General features: G+C 36.0%; 1 protein-coding gene across 1 annotated transcript in view; it reads left to right on the forward strand.

Moving 5' to 3' along the window:
- PCDH15 (protocadherin related 15) overlaps positions 1–21,665 on the forward strand; it is a 1,631,248-nt gene that overhangs the window by 1,227,274 nt on the left and 382,309 nt on the right. Inside the window, exon 11 of the mRNA XM_057308638.1 lies at positions 17,280–17,388. Coding sequence (XP_057164621.1) covers positions 17,280–17,388 — 109 coding nt within the window. The remainder of the gene's footprint in view (positions 1–17,279; positions 17,389–21,665) is intronic.

The following is a 21,665-nucleotide window of genomic DNA, read 5'->3' on the forward strand; positions in this document are numbered from 1 at the left end:
TTATATTACCATTGGATTTGTGCTTTTGGTATCATTTAACCCTTCCAAAAAAAAAGGATGATTCTCTTTCTATTACACTGCTCCTGTGAGGCACAAATGAAATAAAATATATGATAGTGTATAAAACTCTTCAGAAATGTGAGGTAATATCACATTACTAGGGTTTAGTTACCACCCAACCCTCTGCCCTCTAAATAATTCAGTAGAAAGTTAGTGCCTCAGGATGTGCTTTTAATTATTAGCTACATATTAATATCAATTTATTTGGTCTTAGAATTATATCTCAACTCCTTGACAAAGGAAATCCTGTCTTACTTTTTTATCACTCAAAAAACAATCAGTTCATCCACTGTAGATGGATATGTAGTATATCTCTGTCTATCAGAATGAGAGAGAGAGGAAAAAAAGGGAATAAGAAAGAGAATAAGAGAGATTTTTATTGCAAACAATATTTTGGGTGCTAGGGAGATAAAGATTGTGATCATGTGCCTTCAGAGAACTTACATTTTAGTACAAGAGATAGAAAATTGAAATATAAATGAATACGGTAAATGCAAATACTGCTACATACCACGGAGAACATGACACATAGTAAGATGAATGCAAATGAGCGAAGGAATTTTCATAGGTAGAGTGGTCGGGGAAGGCTTGTCTGAGGAAGGAGCTTGTAGACCTGATTTATCAGGTAGATGGCTAAAGAGATAGCAAATGCAAAAACCCTGGGAATAAAAATGTTTGACATATTTTAATAAGAAAAATAAAAATTTGTGGAAAACTCCTGTTTAACTCACTGCTTAAGGGGGTTCCTTGGTCTCTGTGCTGCCCTTCCTTTGATGGATGACTGACTGCATAATTCTCATGGCTTGTGTGCACAATTAGGTTAATTACATCTGTCAGGGTCCAGTGAGAGAAACAAAGCCTGTAGCATTTAGTTAAACAGAAGGGATTTGAGGCAGGGAGCTCGTTAGAGGGTCTTGGAAGTGGACCAGGAGATGGGGAAGCAAGTCAGAGCAATAGTACGAAGGTTCTGCTCTGCATCTTTCTCCCTCCATGCTCACTCATGAGTTCTCCAGCCATCTGCTGGACGTCTCTCTAGGTCCATGCCAAGGGAGGCATACAAACAAGCAAGACCTAGTACTTGTGTTCAAGGATCTCAGGGTGTAGTCTGAGAATAATATGAATACAAGGGATCAGACGCAGCCAGTACCTGTTCTGTGGGTATTCAGAGGATGAAAAGATCAACTCCAGCTAGAGGCTCAGCAAGAGCTTCAAGAAGGTGGTGTCATTTGAGCAGATCCTCGAATTTTTTTGATAGTAAGAGGTCTTGGGGCATAGCAGGCACAGAGACACGGACTCAGGGACTGAGGCTGTTTACCATGAGTGGTAAACATGTTTCGTTTGGTGAGAGCAGTATGTGAATGGAAACAGTGACAAATAGATATGGGAAGGTAGTAAGTTGGAGCCAACTTTTGGAAACCCTTTGCATACCGAGCTTTGGAATATAGACTTCAGGCATTGTGCTTTAGGTTGGCAGACGATGGCCCACAGGCCAAGTGTGGACTGACACCTGTTTCCATTAGGTGCGTGGGGAACGGGCATGTTCTACAGATGAGCAGATGGGCCTTTGCAATCTCTTTGATGATAGAGACCACTGTGGTTGAAGCCTAATAGGTGAAATCTTATCTTCTCTGAGAAAAGAATTCATTCTCCTCTTCAACAGATCTATATCACCAAAAAAGTACTCTTATTATTATATGTTGAATTTTTTCTCAATAATAATTTTTGGAAAAAAAAATAAAAAGGAAAAGAAAGACAGAGATGCTCAAATGGAGACGTGAGAAATGTGGTGGGAGGAACAATCGGACAGGCAGGTGAGGGCCCGGGACAGTGGGTGTCCCACAGGTTGTGGAACATCAAAGGGCTCCGGATTCTTCCTCACAGTACACCACTCCCAGGCTTTTGATAGGTTTCTCAGCTATGATGTTGTGAGAATTAAACTGAACCAGGCACTTCTACTTCTTTCCACTTTCTTTCAGTAAGTGGTTGTGGGTCAATTGATTAGAACTACCAATCTCAAATATTTTCTAGGTAAATAAAGCTGACCATCTGATTCCCCTTCACTTAAAAAAATTACTTATTAGTTTCCTTGTTCTTTAGATCCCTGTGGAATAGTTCAAATTCTTTTTCCATTTAAAACTCCACTTTTTTCCCATTTTTAATCACTGACCTACTTGTCTCAGTGGTTGCTTGTTCTCCAGTTTACTGAACTCAGTTGAAGAGTATCATGTACAATTCAGTTAAGTTCTGAATTATGGATGTCTTCTGATCCCTTTCTGCTAATTTGAATACTTCCAATTGGTATTTGGGGGTATAAACTTAGGAATGGGATTCTGAAAGTAGGCTTAGCATTATTGAATTTTTTTTTAAAGATTTTATTTATTTATTTGACAGAGATAGAGACAGCCAGCGAGAGAGGGAACACAAGCAGGGGGAGTGGGAGAGGAAGAAGCAGGCTCATAGCAGAGGAGGCTGATGTGGGGCTCGATCCCGTAATGCCGGGATCACGTCCTGAGCCAAAGGCAGACGCTTAACCGCTGTGCCACCCAGGCGCCCCAACATTATTGAATTTTGATATTTGGAAACATTTCATCACACGAGTACACTCCTGGTTTTCCACAATGAGAATACATAGAATACCTGTACGGGAGTCCTAAGTGAGAAGATCCGCGGCACAATGTAAGTTGAAATGCAGTGTGAAATGTTGTTCATTACGATTGTGAAGGAAGGACCATGTGTGTGCCACACCTCGTGAGACATTGCCCGAGGTCGGGATTTGGGAAAGATTATCAGAAAGGGCTAGAAGGGGATAAGCGATCTGCATAAATCTTTATTGTACGCAAAAATTTCCTGAGCTGTGTTTCCAAATGCAGATTACGTGGAGGATTGCCATCATCCCCACATATGAGGACTGTATTTGCTTTCCAGTGTCAGGCCCAACAGTTGTGATTGATTGATTGATTGATTGATTTTTAGTTTTTGTTTTTTTAAAGATTTAATTATTTATTTGAGAGAGAGAGAAAGTGTGTGTGTGTGTGCTCACAAGCTGGAGGAGGCGCAAAGGCAGAGGGAGAAGCAGACTCCACGCTGAGCAGGGAGCCCGATGCTGGACTCAATCCCAGGACCCTGAGAACATGACCTGAGCCAAAGGGGGACACTTAACTGACTGAGCCATTGAGGAGCCTCAGTTGTGATTTTTTTAAACAAGTGATCCTCATGCAAGTGCGATGGTACGCACACTTGGAAAATGTCAACATAATGGAAAATAAGCACATTCCATGTGGAAGACATCCTTGCCACCAAAGCAGGACCAAGAAAGAAAAAAAAATACTATTACCTTGAACTTCTGAAGGCAAATTGAAAAGTTTAGTAGATGGTTCCAGAGACCCTGTAGCAAATATCGCAAATGCCATTTGAAGAAGAAGTAAGAAGCATCTTTCAGTACCCTGCAGACATCAGCATCCAGTTATCAATGGCTCTCCTGTGGTGGTTTAAAGTGGTCTCTACAGCTAGGACAAAATAGAAGTCCGAAAACAAGTCTGGGTCATACATCTTTCACACATGAAAACCAAGTGTTTCCATTTGCACTTCCACAAAGAGCCAGATCTTCCAGGATCCCCCTATGCTGGGGATTTAAATGTTGCTGATGGTTTTGTATGGAGAAGGTCATACTCTGTGTTTCAGAAGCCAACTGTGGGAATGGGGCAAGAGTCCATGGGATCCGTGCCATAGACTGGTTTGCACGTGCTCTGCCAAATATTTATTCTGTTCACTGAGGCAGACTCAATCCCACCAAGATATAGCAAGTTGGTTATGTCTATCAACGAGTCTTTCTCTCTTTCACCTCATATTTTCAGGAAATTCTTGACATGAGCTCTGTAAAACACTAGAACCTCATTATACTAATCAGTATCTGAAAATTAATATTAAAAATGCTGAATTCTACTTTTCTTCTATTGTTCCAGCTGTGAATTATGAATTTAAAATTCATTTTTCTCCAGTAAATCCAACCCTCAGTAAAATTAAATTTAAAAAGGCTTTAAGAAGATTTATTACAAAAAACACAAGTTATTTATAAAAAAAATGTGAGTTTCAAATGCAACTAGAGAAAGAATGAAATGTGTAAAATGTGACTGAAGGTGAAATAAAGATGGGGATAGAGCAGAAAGCAAAACTGAAGAGATTAAAGGCAGAAAATACAGGACTAAAGATGCAGAAAACGAAGAATGCTTTACTAATCATAAATAACTATGAATACTTACTTAGAACTTGCTAGGAGCATTGTGATGGGTGTTGTACAAGCACTTCTGCACTAAATTACCAAACCTCCTAGTGAAGACACTGACATTCCTTTCTTTGCTTCATGGGCCAGCAAAGGGTGAAGCCCACAGAAGAGAGCTAACTGGAGAGGTGGGACTCAGTCTGGTCCTGGTCAACACAGGACTCCTGCCGCTGCCCTGTGGCACTCACCTGTGTGTGTGACATCATCCAGAGTGCAGATGGGTCCACAGGGGGGTCAGGCAATGACATCAGATGCCAAATACAAATATAACTACTCAGTGTTGACACAGACATCAGGGAAAGGGAGCATGTGCAATAACAAAAATACTGTAGAAAGAATCAGAATAAGAACAAACCTTTTGGATTTTGTAAAGCACCTAGGTTTGCGGATTGAAGGTGTTCAAATCATGAAACACAGTGAAGGCAAGGAGACTAATCCTTGGAAAACCCCTGGCATACTATGTGTAGTTCAAGAAAAGTGAATTTCTGCTAGATAGTTAAAAAACAAACACACAAACAAACAAAGCAAATATTAGTTACAACTCAGAAATCTGCTCCATGGGAGACAACGGAGGACATTTCGTGAAGAGAGAACCCCAAATTCAGTCAAATTTTCATTCAGGTGTGCAGCAACTGACGTTCTCACATCTGCATGGATTCACACTGAAAAAAATAGTCAAGGACACATGTCAGTTGGCCGATTGTTGAACAAAAATAAAGAATTTAAAAATAAGTAAAATAAGCAAATAAATAAATGAGTAAAATAAGTAAAAAAAAAGTAAATCATGTTTAGATGTGAGCATTAAAAAATAGACAAAATATAGTCGAAATGTAACCCAGTAAACTTTATTATAAATCTGTAAATGGATATAATACGTATGTGTGAGAATTCAGGAATATAAAATAATTCTTAAAGGGAATGTAAAATATACATAATAGGAATAATAGTAAACTATAAATAATAATAATAGTAATAGTAATTTTCAATTCTCAAATTTTATTACCAAAGATAGCAATTTTGTGTGTATGTGTGTGTGTGTTCGGGACTGAAAAGTAGAAATGTCACAAATTAGAGACAACAAATTCAGTTAGATGGTATTTTCTTGTTTGGAATTCCATCATATTTATTTCTATGAATCTTGTTGCTGGTTTTCTATAAACCCAGAGTACCTGGATCTAATTCATTATTTTAAGTCATTGTATGTTCTTCAATGCCTATTTTGCACACACGCACATTCCTGAACTTCATAGGTCTTATATGATAGAGGAAGTCTGGATTGCTATTTTAAGTCATTGTAGTCATGGACAAATTAAGATTTTTAAAGCAGTGTGTAATAGAATATGATAGAAACATAAGATTGCTAGGTTTCTGAAAGATATTAAGTTTTCTGCAGATGTCTGTTTAAGGCAGAGAAGAGTGATAGCAAAGAGAGTTTTAGAACCAGTTTTACTTCTGTTAAAAAAAGAAAAAAAGGTTAAAATTCCAGCCACAGTTTGATGAATATTAAGTTCTTACTATTCAACTCTCTTGATAGATTGAAGCATTAAATTTAAAATGTTGTAACCATAATACTTGAAAGTAAGTAGAATTCAGCATTTATATAACTTCAGATGGTGAAAGACTATCTAAGCAGAAATCAAAAAAGGAAAGAAGGATATATTTGAGTACATAAAAATGCCAAGCTTCTAGATGTCAAAAACAAAGAACATTAAAAGACAAACAACACACTCAAAAAAAACTGTAAGACTACTAACAAAGTGTTGATTTCTGTTCTATGCACATATGCCATGGAAATAAAATTTTAAAATACCAACATTAAAAAAAGAAAATAAGCAAAGTAAATGAACAGAAGAATCAGAGATAAATATATCACATAAATTATGCTAGCAACCAAAGAAATGCAAAATTAGACCTCACATTTATTTAGCAATCCTCTAGGCATATATCACCCTCAATATTGACAAATGTGTGCTGTTATAAACACTCACACACTAGTGAGGAGGAAATAAGCCATCACAATCTTTCTAGAATGCCATCTGGCAATTTGTACAAAGGGCTTCAACATGTTCTCGTTCCTTGATCCAGAAATTCCACATCCAGGAATTTAACCCATGGATGTAATTAAAGACACAGAACAGTAATGAATACAATACAAGCAACTCAAGTGTACAGCTAGAGAGCCTGATTTATAACATTAATGCAGGCTGCATATTATTGCAAATTGTGTTTTTGAAGCATATTTATTGGCTCAGAGCAAGGATTATGAAGTAATAAGAGGTAAAATAGTCAACAAAATTTATACATGCAAAGTCCTAAAAGATCCCGTGTAAGTAGGTAGGTAGATGACAGATACAGAGGTGACAAATACTGATAGAAAATTCCTCAACATGTTGGCAATGGTTTTCACTGGGTCGCAGGGTGTAAAATATTTCCCCTTTGTATTTGTACTTACAGGATACTCCAGGATGATTGTTTCTTCATCAGAAACACAAAAACATTTTTTGCTATTTACCTATAGATGTTTCCATTGCGAGCTATATGAAAATTAAACTATACTGTTTTTAAGGCATTTGAATGACTCCTCAAAATATTCCTAGATTATTTATCAAACTATCATCCATCTATCTACCGATTGTGGATTTTTTTGAACTCCCTCATCCAGCCTCCCATCAGATGCACACATATCTTGTATCTCTACCAGTCTCACCTCTGATCCATGGATCAAAATGTGCTTTATTCAATCTACACATACTTGAATTTCTCTGATTCTTGTTATTTTGAATATTTCACTCAGAATATTGAACATGTGGGTTTTCTGTCAGAGCTCTCTCTTAATATTTATCAATAGGCATCTTTATAAAAAAAATTCTGAATGAACTTGTGTACATATGCTTTGAGTCTCTGTGACTGTGAGCCTCTCCATAGGAGCTTATTAATAAATTAGGGAGTTATCACGAAATTTCTGTGATCAAAGAGTAGTGAGTGAGTTTATAAATTGGATGTAAGACTAATGTGTCTAAGCGTATAGAAAATAATTTCACTGAAACTTCCATTTAATAAAGTGAAATGCTCATTTTAAGTGAATATTCAAACTCTCTGATACACTATCTTAATATTGTGGTTAAGTACAATCATTAGATAATTTGCTTTGCAGGTTTTGCATCTAAATCTTAGTTTAAGATCAAATAGTAATGATAGTCCCCTTCATTCCCTCAAACATTTGATCAGTTATATAATTTCAAATAAAAACTTCAAAATTCATGTCAGCATCATGTTTTCAGAAAAATGTGCAAGAAATGCTCAAATTAGCTTCTAGCTTGACATGAAAAAATTTCCATCTCTCTCTGCTTATAACTTGGAGTCAATTTTAATGCCAATTAAAATAATAAAGTTAGGGACGCCTGGGTGGCACAGCAGTTAAGCATCTGCCTTCGGCTCAGGGCATGATCCCGGCGTTATGGGATCGAGCCCCACATCAGGCTCCTCTGCTATGATCCTGCTTCTTCCTCTCCCACTCCCCCTGCTTGTGTTCCCTCTCTCGCTGGCTGTCTCTATCTCTGTTGAATAAATAAATAAAATCTTTAAAAATAAATAAATAAATAAATAAATAAATAAATAAAGTAGACATTACTATTTAAAAAATAAAATAATAAAGTTAATAATAATTAAATAAAATATAATAATAATTAAAATAATTTAACAATAATTTAATAAAATTTAATAAATAAATAATATTTAATTTAATAATTAAATAAAATTTAATAATAATTAAAATAATACAGTTAATAATACTAACTGTAATAATTTCCATTACTAAGCATGGCACTTACTGTTTTATTTTTTTACATGTATACTGTCTTTCATGAATCCTTATACCAATTAATGGAATGTAGATATTGTTAACCTCACTGTGAAAATTATGATTCAAGATCTGAGGGATTAGATAACTTATTTAGCAAGTTTGGAATGTTTTCCTGTAGGATTCCAGACCTCACCACTCAGTCTATTGGAATGTTTATGAAACTGTTTATTGTACCAAAAGGCCATCTCCATGATGGACTTTGAACCCACATCTGTGTATTTTGAGCCATCCTCATGGCCACCCCATTTTTCTGTTTAGTTGGGTGCAGTAACTTTGTGAACACAAAAAAAGGTCTCAGTGTAATCAGAAGATGCTCACAAAACATCAGTGTGTGTATTTGGATGTCTTACAGGAACCCAGAGAGCAAGGATAGGTCTGTGAGGTTTGAGAATACTCTGAATAATATAGAATGGAGAAGTCCTTTATTTAACACTTTTTTTTAAAGATTTTATTTATATATTTGTCAGAGAGAGAGGGGGGCAGGCAGAGAGAGAGAAGCAGACTCCCCCCTGAGCAGGAGCCCAGTGCAGGACTTGATCCCTGGGACTGTGACCTTGTGATCATGACCTGAGCCAAAGACAGACACTTGACCAACTGAGCCACCCTGTGTCCCTATTCAACACTTCTTAAGTGCCCATGTGCCACAAATGTTTCTGGTGTTTTCTATATGGCCTTTCCCTGCACTCAGGAAAGTTATAGGCAAGGAAACTCAGACATACAGCTAACATGAGCGTTTGATAAATTTTAATAAGGAAAAGTGTGATAAATCAATCAGAGAAAGACAATTTTCTGTCATATGACCTCACTGATAAGTGGAATTTGAGAAACAAGGCAGAGGATCATAGGGGAAGAGAGGAAAAAATGAAATAAGACAAAACCAGAGAGGGAGACAAACTGTAAGAGACTCTTAATCTCAGGAAACAAGCTGAGGGTTGCTGGGGGTGGGGGGGATGAGGTAGTTGGGTGATGGACATTGGGGAGGTTATGTGCTATGATGAGTGCTGTGAATTGTGTTAAGACTGATGAATCACAGACCTGTACTCCTGAAACAAATAATACATTATATGCTAATAAAAAAAAGAAGAAGAAAATAAGAAAAACTGGGGGGAAAAAGGAAGAGTGTGATATTCTCTATATAGAAATACATAAGGGAAATTATCAACCATACCACAGGTCAAAGTATGCATACAGGTAGAGGAAAGAGCCAAGTATAAATGAAAAGAGAAAGGGATAAATGGGACTATATTAAAATTAGGAACTTTTCTTCAACACCTTAGCAGGGTCTAAATGTAAGTAGTAGAGTGTGATATAATGTTTACAAAACAGTAAGCTGACAAAAGACTTACACTGTTAATATATAAAGAGCTTTTATGAGCCAGTGAGAAAAAGATAGAAAAATGCACAAAAAACATGAACCAACACCTCACAAATGTCCCACATTGTAAAAGAGTTAAAATCACTCTGAGATAACAGTACATACCTACCAGAATGGTTAACGCTTAAAACAACTGGAAGTTACCAACTGTCAGCAAAGCTGGGGAGCACTCACGATGGACTGTAAGCTGATAGGATCAGCTTAGAAAACCGTGCGGCAGGGACCTAGCTCCTCAGAACACATGCATGTCCAGCAATTGGATTCTCATTTAATCCAGATGTATTCATGTGTAAGGAGACATGCAGAAGGGCATGGCACTCTTTGTCACCACGTGCACTGGAAACAACCCAAATGCCATTACCAGCGTGAAGAGGAAAGAAAGCTGGATATGTCTGTCTCACGAAACACAGTACTTCCATTAAAACAAGTGTGCAGAGACTACACTGTGTGTTCCTAACTTTTGCATGCACGCATATCGTGTAGGACCTAATAATAAATGAAAAAGTCAGTAGTCAAATCATATTGTGTAATTCTATTTGCAGACAGTTTAAAACAAGTAAAATTAATCAATGATACTAGAAGGCAGGTCATCTTTAGGATGGAAGGGGTGGTGGCAATTTATAGAAAATATATAGAATATAGGTCTTCTGATATACAGACAATATTCTATTTCTTAATGTCAGGGGCATTATCATCTGTGATAATTCATCAGGCTATGAATTTATGATTTATAAAAGTCTGTCATATATAGTACTTCCATACAAAGTATATTCTTAAAAGGCAAGTTGTATGTTGTAACAAGAAATCCTTGTAAACACATCTCTGAGCATATATTTCAGTATTTTTGTAAAATAAATAGCTCAAACTGCATTTCTTGAGTCTAAGCAAAGAAATGATTTTAAAAGGCAAAGATTCAATGAAATGTTTTGAAAATGAGGGAAATATTAGTAAAAGAGTCAAATATTAGTAAAATATGCAATGGCAAGGATGTTCAAATGCACATGTTCAATACAGCAGTCCGTCATGGTATATTACATAAAAATATGTCTCAAACAATTTTTCAGAGACACATCAGAATAAAAAAGAGCCTGACATTGAAGCAGATTTGGTTTGCTCATGAGAACGATACAACAAAGTATCTCGTGTGAGCTCTGTGAGGTGGTTTTGCTTGTTTCCTTTAATAAGTGACATGAAGTTCCAATGATCAGGAGACGCTGATGGTCTTCGTGGATCATGGCTCTCTGCTTTTCTGTTCTAGGAATGACTATTATCAAAACTGGAAGATTGAAAAGAATCAGACATCATAGATGTAGTATATAAGCTTCAAAGGTGTATGTGAATGTTCTGTGTGTGTTTCTTCTGTGACCCCATAAGAAATCCAACATACTCGGTTTGACCCATGCCACCCACCTTAATATTGAGGTTTCTTTGAAATGTTCACAGAGAATAGATAAAATATTTTTCACTTCCTTCAAGCAATCTGATATTTCTGCCACTTGAAGAGAGCAAAACTAATCAAAGAAAAAACAGAAATGGTGGTTTGGCCACTTAAGGGAATGTGTTAAATGTGTCTGTGTTTATATGAGAGTATGTGTGAACATATTTGTTCTTCCTTCCTGTGTCAGTTAATATACAGAAACAACAATTAGGCTAAATATTTTCGAAAGCTTCCATGAAAATAGCACATTTACAGTATAATATGAGATAAGAATAATAATGTCCACCCAATTTTCTTTCATATAGTCTCCACCTTATTCTTTCAGTAAAGGAAGTGTGTAATAGATTTAAAATACAAATTTGGTATTAAGGATTTTTTAAGGATATGGAAAAAGGGAAGTATTTAAGTGTAAGGAACATATAAAATTCATGAAAGTAATTTAATAATAAATGAATAATAATTAATAAATTCAATAATTTAGGTATTATATAGTTTACTAACATTTTAAATCAGTTATCAGTGCTTGAATATATTTACAGTTGATGATGGAGTTTTTACTATTTTAACATAATTATCTACTTTCTTAATACTGTAAGATTATTATTTGATGAAAATATAGACCACATAGCTAAACAATGATGAGTCTAGTATTCTATAAATAGAAGGATGAACATTTGAAAGTCTGAATTAAGAATCATAATAATTAAAGATAATATACAAGTTTGACTCTTATGCCAGAGACACATGTGGTACTTTGAGCTCAGTTTACCTTTCAAAGATTGTTTCTTACTGTGCCTTTCCTTGGGTTTTCCACAATAACAGGGCAAGGCTTTCTGTAGAACACTCTTGGAGACTGTTATAATGCCTACATTTAATTTAAAATACTTTAATGGTTTCAGTGTAATATTATGTATCTGTTACTCATATGAAGCTATCATTCAAATGCTGAGTTGAAGAATATTTAGAATTTTTTAAGGAATATTTAGAATTTAAAGAGGGCTTCTTTTACCTGTATCTTCACTAAAGCTGGAAAGCTTACTAATCAAGCTACTAAATGTCCAATGTAGGCTTTTATTTTCAAAACTCAATACCCCATTGACTTGTATGATAAATAATACTGATTAGTTTCCATTGGTAAAATGAAAACTGTTTAAGATGTAAGGATTGACTAAAATTATTTAAAAGCACTCTACCTGTGCAGAACACAGATTTAGGAACAGAATGAATTATGTGTGCTTTTAACTTTCAGGGTGATACAGGCTGAATCTTATAGTCCTGCAGACCATGACTCTTCTTTGTTTGACACTGGTTAAAATGATGAAAGTATCCTACCTCTGAAATCTCAGCATTTCTCTTGAATGTATTTTTTATGCAAGGTTATAGTTTGAACACCTAAAAGAACGAAGAGCTGGGGCTTCCTTAAATCTACAGAACAGGTTCCTTAATCTTCCTTTGTGATTGCTTGCTAATACATTTTTACTTATTATCTATATAGTAGATACAGGTATATCCACACATAGACAGACAATAGCAGAATTTGGACTGAAACTCATGGAAGGAATAACTAACCCTCACGGACCCGAACCCTCTAATTGCTTCCTGTTGTTTTCACAAAAGAATTCAACAGTTGACCATGAAAACACTGTCTTAGATCTATTGAAAAGACAAGCACCTCTCCAGACCAGCTAATGAACGTGAAGCATGTGTCCCTAGAAGAATAATCTTGGGTTTTGTAATCATAGAATCATAGAGCATCTCTACTGTAGACAATCTTTTGTTACTGTTTAATAGTTTCTGTGATTATCCTCATGACATGAATCTCATTTCATGGACTTAATTCATTTTAGGGGTGAATTGCCATTACTAAATATGTCAGGAAATTTAACTCTGCTGACTCAAGCAGCAGTGAAATGCGAGCCTGCTATTCTATGTACTTTTAACACATGCCCATTAGCGTGAAAAGAATTCAGGAGACATGACTTCCCAAAGACAAATAAGACTGAGAGAAGCCAGATTTGCTTTAGGGACATTGTGTTTGGATGCCTTTCTTATGTGACTCCTGGAATTCAACATGATGAAGCAAATATGTTGCAAACGGTTCACACTAGGCTGTGGGTTATATTTGTGCCATCAGCCAACAGAGTTTTCAGTGAAGAGTCATTCCAATAATTAGACCATCATAGAGGAACCTCTTAATCCTTTCCTTAAGGACACACAAGCATATTTAAGCCATGGGTGAATTTCTAATTTCTTTAGCATAATTCTTCCAGAATCCAACAGTAAAATTAGAAGCTAAGAGAAATAGGGGACAGGAGAAATAAGAAGCAGTATTTACTATCTACTTGAAGAGACTATTTCTTCAAAGGAAATGTATCTCGGAGGTGCTCGCCTTTTCACAAGACCTGTGAAGGTTGTTCTTGCAGTAGCTACCACTGGATTGTTTGCTGAGAGTCCGCTTGCGAGTAATGATCTCTTACCAGGCTGCATAATTCGGTAGAATACAAATTGACAAAAATGTGTTTAATGAATATATATTGTTTGCCAAACCTTGTAAATGATTACATATTTTTTCTTTACTTTTTTTTAAGGTTTTATTTATTTTAGAGAGAGAGCAAGAGCAAGAATGAGCTTGGGAGGGGAGGGTCAGAGGGCGAAGCAGACTCCCCACTGAGCAGGGGGCCCACTGCAGGACTCAATCCCAAGACTCCAGGATCATGACCTGAGCCGAAGGCAGATGCTTACCTGGTTGAGCTACCCAGGCACCCCTACATGTTTGTTTTTTTTTCCCCATAAAATTCTTGCTTGTTTTAAGGAATTGTATCCCCCTGGGATTTTCTTTCTTATTTGTATGTCCTTCCAATGCCTGGTTGCATCTAATATACTGATTTTTTGGTGAGAGAAAAGTTCAAAAAATGATGCATGATATTATGTTGTTTCTTCTAATGAATGCATATATAATTTTCCTACTCTGGTCTAAATGTTACTTATCTTTATGAAAAATTAAATATTTTAACAAAAACATTCTAAACAAAACACAACATCCTTTAATGTTATGTGTTGCTAGTGTTAAAAATTCTCGAGATTCAAAGATCCCCATCTACTTGGGAGATAATCTCAGAAATTATATCTGAGAATTCATTCTTTTCACTTTTAAACCTAGATTTTCTGAAAAGCTCACTAATGGTAGCGTAAGAAAAATAGTTTTTCTGGGGCACCTGGGTGGTTCAATCAGTTGAGCATCAGCCTCTTGATTTTAGCTCAGGTCATGATCTCAAGGTCAAGAGATTGAGTCCTGCATGGGGCTCCTCGATCAGCGGGGAGTCTGCTGGAGACTGTCTCTCCCTTTTCCCTTTGCCCCTTCCCCAGCTCATGCTTTCTTTCACTCTCTCTCTCTAAAATGAGTAAATAAATCTTTAAAGAAAAAGAAAAATGGCTTTTCTTAAGATAAGTTGCTAGTCTTTATAGCACAAAAGTCAGTCCTAACAAGTTATGTGACAGCTATGCTTCTCCCAAATTTCCAGAAACTTATTGAAACCTTCACAAAGAGGGTTATTTTATTCTCACTAGTACAATTTATGTATTTATAATACTAAAAGTAGTTCAGGGTATGGTAACTACATAGTGAAATGGGACTGAATGGCTTTAAATAAATACCTTTTATCCCATCTACCTTCACTTCTAGACCCGCTCTCCTGAGTCGTCGACATTTTGCTACTTCCATTTTTAATTCTTCTGATTCTAAGTAGCACATTTGCTTCTTTTTATTTCTTCAGTTCTCACCATATATTTATTAATAACCGACTATGAAAGATGAGCAATTTTATTAGCACCTCTCCCTCTCTTTTGGTTTTGTTTACTGTGTTATATTTAGTTTTTTCTATTGTTTGTATAATTTTAAATAATATGACTAAAACCCCATTGCTCATTCCAACAGCTTTAGATTGCACAGGAAGAAGATTTTAGACTATGTGACTCATTACCAAAACTAAAACCATGTATGTGTTGGTCACTTAGCAGTGCCACAGAAATAGTGGAGTGAAGGTGTTCAGCTGAGATACTCTCAAGTTATCTGTTCACATTTAGCATTCTCCCAGAAGAGCTCAGATTCAATTTTTGTTAATTCTGGGTAAGTTATTTCCAACAGCAGGAACCTAGGATTCCTTAGTATATTTCCCTGAGCATGAAAAGGATGCGATTGCAAAAAAAATCCTGAAATTTGAAATGCCTTCTCAAGGTCTGAATAGAAGTGTATTTTGGGAGAAGCTACCCAGATTTACTAGTTGAACCAGACTGAAGTAGCTTAGTGGTATGGTGACTTCAGCTGTCAAATTCCTTTGAAGAATATCTAGGACGAGCTACCAGCCCTTAACTCCTGCATTCAAACGCACGTACTTTGAAGAGCTTTGGATTTTTTTCAGTTCCAGGAGAAATCCAGGATTATAGAGGAAGTAAAATGGAAATTGGGAAAGTATGTGCGTATCTGTGTGAGTGAGAAAGAGAATGGTTGGGGGGAGAGGATAGAGCAAAACAGAGAAAGAGGGATAGAAACAGGGAGTGAGGGAAGCATTTAGGAAAAGTGTTGTGTGAAAACAACAACAACAAAACAGTAGTCATCTGGATTTAATGGAGTGATCTTGGTATTGATTTGACATTTTCATGGATCTGAATCCACACTTCAACAAGTGAATAGACTATTAGAAAGTTATCCCTATCAGTATCTCTTTGTTTTTAGGAAAATATTAATAACTTATAGACTACTGAGAGTCCATTAGAGATTATGAACTGGGCAGAGCCCCTCACATGCATGTGAGCTCCATATTATTGGTCAATGATTATCTTTCATTATTGCAACTTCAATTACTTAGTATACTTTAGTACTATACCTATGCTTAGTGTCACTTAACATAATCAAAATTAAGTATTATAAAAAATTAAATATTAACATTTCATTTTAATATCATTGATTTTTTTTAGCATGGCACCACTATACATTTCTGATGAGATTAGAAATTACTGATATTATTTTAAAATACATATGTTTCAAGGTTCTGTCATTTGATAAGTAATAACATGAAGTAACATTGCAGTGATTCCTTAGAATGTGAAGTCAGATATTGAAATAGACATTATTTCCCTTGAGAATTACTATTATATTTGGACTGACTGTTGCACAGACTTAAAACAGTATTTCTCAAACTGTGTTCTAAAAGAGTGTAAGAGTTCAAGATGTTAGTGGATGATTCTAGAAAATGTGCAAATAAACCCCCTTCTTGGACAGTCATTATGCAGATTAGCACATAAGTCTGTGAAAAGACCTGCAGTAGAGTAGATTAGCTTTTTGAAAATTTATTTAATACCCTGCATCCCAAACTTGTCTTTGCAGAGTGCACATTTGTTTTTTCAGCATACCTGTTATCAATTATAATTTATAATTTTGTACAGGGGTTAACAAATTACATCATACTCACCATTTATTTTTTGTAAATAAAGTTTTATTGCAACATAGTCATGCCCACTTGTTGCTTTTGTGTTGTGGTGGCAGAGTTGAAAAGCTGACTCAGATACTCTGTGTCCAGCAAAGCCTAAACATATGTATTGTCTGGTTCTTAACAGAAAAATGTTTGCCAATCCTGATAGCAGAAGAGTATACTTCTGGGCATCATATTGGGAAACACTGAATTAAATGTATTACTATTTTAAACAGCATCTTCTTATGGATAACTATAAGTTAAATGTACATACATGCATGATATAGAATTAATTTTAACTATATGAAATTTGCAGTGATGGCGCTTAGATTGCTATTCAATTAAAGCATCAATTTTTAGAGACTTTATTTTAATATAATTTATGTGAAACTTTAAAGGAAGAAAAAGAATGTAAATATTCTTACAAATCTTGTCTAAAGACAAAGATAAAAAATGTTTGATAGCCTCACATGTCTTCTGATTTAATTATCTAGGGAAGATTCAAACTTTATTGATATCTTTCTTCCTTGTTTTCTTATTAGGAGAAATTCCTGATAGAAAGTTCTAAGTATGTAATTACTATGTCTTTTCATTTTGACCTTGAAGACACATTGCTCCCTCTTCAGATTCAAAACTAACTAGTCTAATATGTTAAATTACAGATCTTGAAACCTGAGTTTAAATACTGGCTCAGATATTATCTAACTGTCCAAACTATAATATCTAATATCCAAGTGTTAATTTTTCATGAGGCATTAATAATAAAGCTGAACTAAACTCTCTGAATTTTTTTCCAGGAAGAACTGAACCCCATCATTGTTAACCCGCCCATCCAAGCTGTTGACCAGGACCGGAATATTCAGCCGCCATCAGACAGACCTGGCATCCTCTACTCCATCCTTGTTGGTTTGTATCTACTAACATTTTACACTCTCAGTTATAACTCTAGAACCATGTAGAAAAGTTGTCCCAAATCAAAGGAAACACCTTTAATAACAAAGTTGGTCTCCTTGGAAATTATTATTTTTATGTAAAAATAAAATAAAAAATAACAAATTTTTCTTTAAAATTAGTTTCAGTGAAATATGTAGAAGAAAACATGGAAAAAAAAATTTTTTAAGAAGTGAAGCAACTTTAAAAAATTAATATTAATCTACATATTGGTAGTTTTCTCTGTGTTACCTCATAAAGAATTCTCTAAGAAAAGTTTGAAAAAAATCAATTGAAAATGTACACTGTTTGCTCTACTGGTATTTTACCATTGGTTGAATTCAATTGTGTAATTCTGAAAATATATGACTGATTTAAATAAGAGTTTTTGGAACCATATGGGAGAAGGACCATAATTACCCAAGGACACACAATATATTATACCCTTGGCTAATTTTTCCTTGAAAAATGTCACAGGAGTTATTCTAGTTCATCCTTGTGCATATCCTGGTAAGTGTACCAAAGCAACAACGATGAGAATTTGATTATGCTACTCTTCTCAAATTGCTTTTGCTAAAATATGGATGTTGCTGTTTTGCATGGTTTATAGTCTCTAGAGAGACAGATGCATGTGAGATGGATCATACATCTCTTAAGGAAGAAGATTTGCTTTTGAAGTGTGCTTCAGAAGGACTGTTCAGTGGAATTCAGCATTACCCTCAACCCCTTTCTGTCCCTGAGCCTTCAACCTGTGTATATGCACACATACATAATAATATAACAGCCTACAGACATTAGATTTCCAAATATGACACTATATCCTATTTAGAAATGTTGTCTGTAAAGAAAGTCAAACAATTTTGTTTCAAGCCTTTGGTCTCTAGAACTACACAATGTCATAATCCAGTTGCAGAGATTAGACTATTACATTTTTTAAAAAGACCTTCTGAACATAAGCATCAGTGTTTTAAGTCTGTAAGTCTGTAAGTGTAAGTCTTGGCATAGATAAAAAGAAATAGCCGTTGTACATTTCATTAATTAAGGGGTTGACAGTATGTCAGTTGCTGTGCTAGGTACTATAGATGCAAAAATGATAGATAAATGTTCTAGGTTAGGGAGGGGTGGAGTCTATGGCTAGAAGCATGTCAAAAGATAAGTTAAAACACCTATTTTAAGCACTAGAAATAAGCTATGAACCACACATTATGTGGGATCATGGAAGGAAAGTGCTAAGTATTTCTGAGAAAATTGCTTAGAAAGAGTTATTTCAGCAGAAATATCAGGGTTTCCAGGTAGAAAACTAGAGGGAAAATAACCTAGAAGGATGATATATCATGTACAAAGTCCAAAGGAAGAAATTTAAAGACTGTCTTGGAAAAGTATGCTACCTAGAGTGGGCTGAAATCCATTGGTATTCATGAGTTTCCTTCACTTTCAGAAAATTGTATTTATTCTTCCTTTCAATAAATAAGCACCTACTCTGTGGAGGAAGACAGATTCCTCACTTCGTGGAGGTGGTGTCCTGGCAGTAGAAACAGGCAACAAACAATAAATAAAATAAATATATAAGTGTATTTATCATATAAGAGAGTGGCCTATGCTGTGGGAAAAACGGAGCTGGATAAGTGGCAGTAGAAGCACAGAAGGGGTGTTGGGGCACCTGGGTGGCTCAGTTGATTAAGCATCTGTCTTTCGCTTAGGTCATGATCCCAGGGTCCTGGGATTGAGCCCTGCATCAGGCTTCCTGCGCAGTGGGGAGTCTGCTTCTCCCTCTCTCTCTGCTGCTCTCTCTGCTTGTGTGCTCACTCTCTCTGTCAAATACATAAAATCTTTAAAAAAAAATGTACAGAAGGGGTGTTGCAGTATAAACTGTAGCATTAAATAGGATGATCAGGGCATGCCTCATTAGAAAAAGTGAGGTTTGAGGGGCACCTGGGTGGCTCCATCCATTGGGCAGCTGCCTTGGACTCAGATCATGATCCCAGGGTCCTGGGATCAAGCCCTGCATCAGGCTCCCTGCTCAGCGGGAGCCTGCTTCTTCCTCTCCCTCTACTGTTATCCCTGCTTGTGCATGCTTGTTCTCTCTCTCTGTTAAATAAATAAATGGAATCTTAAAAAAAAAAAAAAAGGCAGGTTTGAGTAGGTTAGCCTACTCAAGGACATTGAAGGATATCTGGGGGAACAGTTTCTAGGCAGAGATAAAAGCTGGAGCTTGCCCAGTGGTTTTCAGAAACATGAAGGAGGTCGGTAGCATTGGAGAGGGAAGTAGAAAGAAGAGTGAGGGTGATGGGTGGCACAGTTGGTTAAGCATCTGACTCTTGGTTTCAGCTCGGGTCATGGTCTCATGCTCCTAATATTGATCCCCAAATCGGGCTCCATGTTCAGCACAAAGTGCTTGATATTTTCTCTTTCCCTCTCCCTCTGCCCCTCCCCTACACTCTCTCTTTCTCTTTCTCTCTCTCACACACTAAATAAATAAATAAATAAATAAATAAATAAATAAATAAATAAATAAATCTTTTTTAAAAAAAGATAGAGGATGTGGAAAATAAGAGGGGGACAGAAAATATAGAATCTTGTATACTTGGCTGTGCAGAAGCTTTTTATCTTGATGAAGTCCCACAAGTTCATTTTATATTTTGTTTCTCTTGCCTTTGGAGATGTGTCATGAAAAAGGTTGCTGTGGCTGATGTCATAGAGGTTGCTGCCTATGTTCTCCTCTAGGATTTTGATGGATTCCTGTCTCACATCGAGGTCTTTCATCCATTTGGAGTTTATCTTTGTGTATGGTGTGAGAGAGTGGTCAAGTTTCATTCTTTTGCATGTAGCTGTTCAATCTTCCCAGCACCATTTATTGAAGAGACTGTCTTTTTTCCACTGGATGTTTTTTCCTGCTTTATCAAAGATTAGTTGCCCAAAGAGCCAAGGGTCCATTTCTGGGTTCTCTATTCTGTCCCATTGGTCTATGTGTCCGTTTTTGTGCCAATACCATGCTGTTTTTGTGATCACAGCTTTGTAGTACAACTTGAAATCTGAGAAACAAACTGAGGGCTTCAGAGGGGAGGGGGTTGGGGGAATGGGATAGGCTGGTGATGGGTAATAAGGAGGGCACGTATTGCATGGTGCACTGGGTGTTATACGCAACTAATGAATCATCAAACTTTACATCAAAAACCAGGGATGTACTGTATGGTGACTAACATAATATAATAAAAAATATTATTTAAAAAAATTAAAAAAAAATTAGAAACATTTTTTAAAAAATTCAAATGTACAAAAACGCTGCAAGGCTTTTATAATAAACACCCCTATCCATGTAAAAAATAAATAAATAAATACATAATTACATAAATACATAAATAAAATCTTTAAAGAAAAAAAAAAGAACCTTGTATACTATCAATCTACTTTGTCGTTTACTCTAAGTGAAATGAGAAGCCAATATAGTAATGAGAGCAGAATAATGAATTGCTGTTCTCTACATCAGCTGCCAACTGTAGTATGATGGATAGTCCTAAATAATAGATGTAACCACTAGAACTAACTTTGCTTTCACAGCTAAGTTTAGTAAAATGATATAATTTCATAGTATTTACACTTCTAGAAGGCAGGGTATTGTATGGGTAGTTTGAAGTATTTTCAGATCCTGACTTTAAAACTTACCATAATTATATGATTATGCTGGGTAAGTTACTAATCTCTCTGCCTCAGAGTGCTCCTCTTTAAAATGGAGTTGATAAAAACAGACCTTCTATAAAAGGATTTTGAGAATTTGATTTAATACTGGTAAGGGTGTAATAGCGCCTGGAAAAAAGTTAATGCTCAATAAATGTTGGTTGATGTTGTCATTACCATTAGGAAGAAAAATCACATTTCCTAAGTTAAATAAGACTGGTAAGAATAGAAGCACACACACACAAAAACCAAACATACAAAACAGGATTTCCATGGTTCAGATTTTACTTTTTTTCCAGAACTCTTAATTTTCCTTAAGTCCACCCTAATAATTCTGAATGTATGTGTTTCTCAGAGGTAGTTTTCTCAGTTACCATGTGGAGAGTTCTCCTCCCACTCTCACACATTTTTGGTGTCTGCTAACTGCATGTGAGGATATGGATCCTGATGTGTGTAAAAGGTCGTCTAAGGACCGTTGCCAACCCCTTCACTGGTCCCACTGTAACTATCATCAATGATGGGATTATTGCTTCTTCTATTGATCACCCCCAGCAACCTGACCCTATGTCACCTCGATC

This window comes from Ursus arctos, unplaced genomic scaffold, assembly GCF_023065955.2.
Source record: "Ursus arctos isolate Adak ecotype North America unplaced genomic scaffold, UrsArc2.0 scaffold_7, whole genome shotgun sequence".
Classification (NCBI taxonomy): Eukaryota; Metazoa; Chordata; class Mammalia; order Carnivora; family Ursidae; genus Ursus; species Ursus arctos.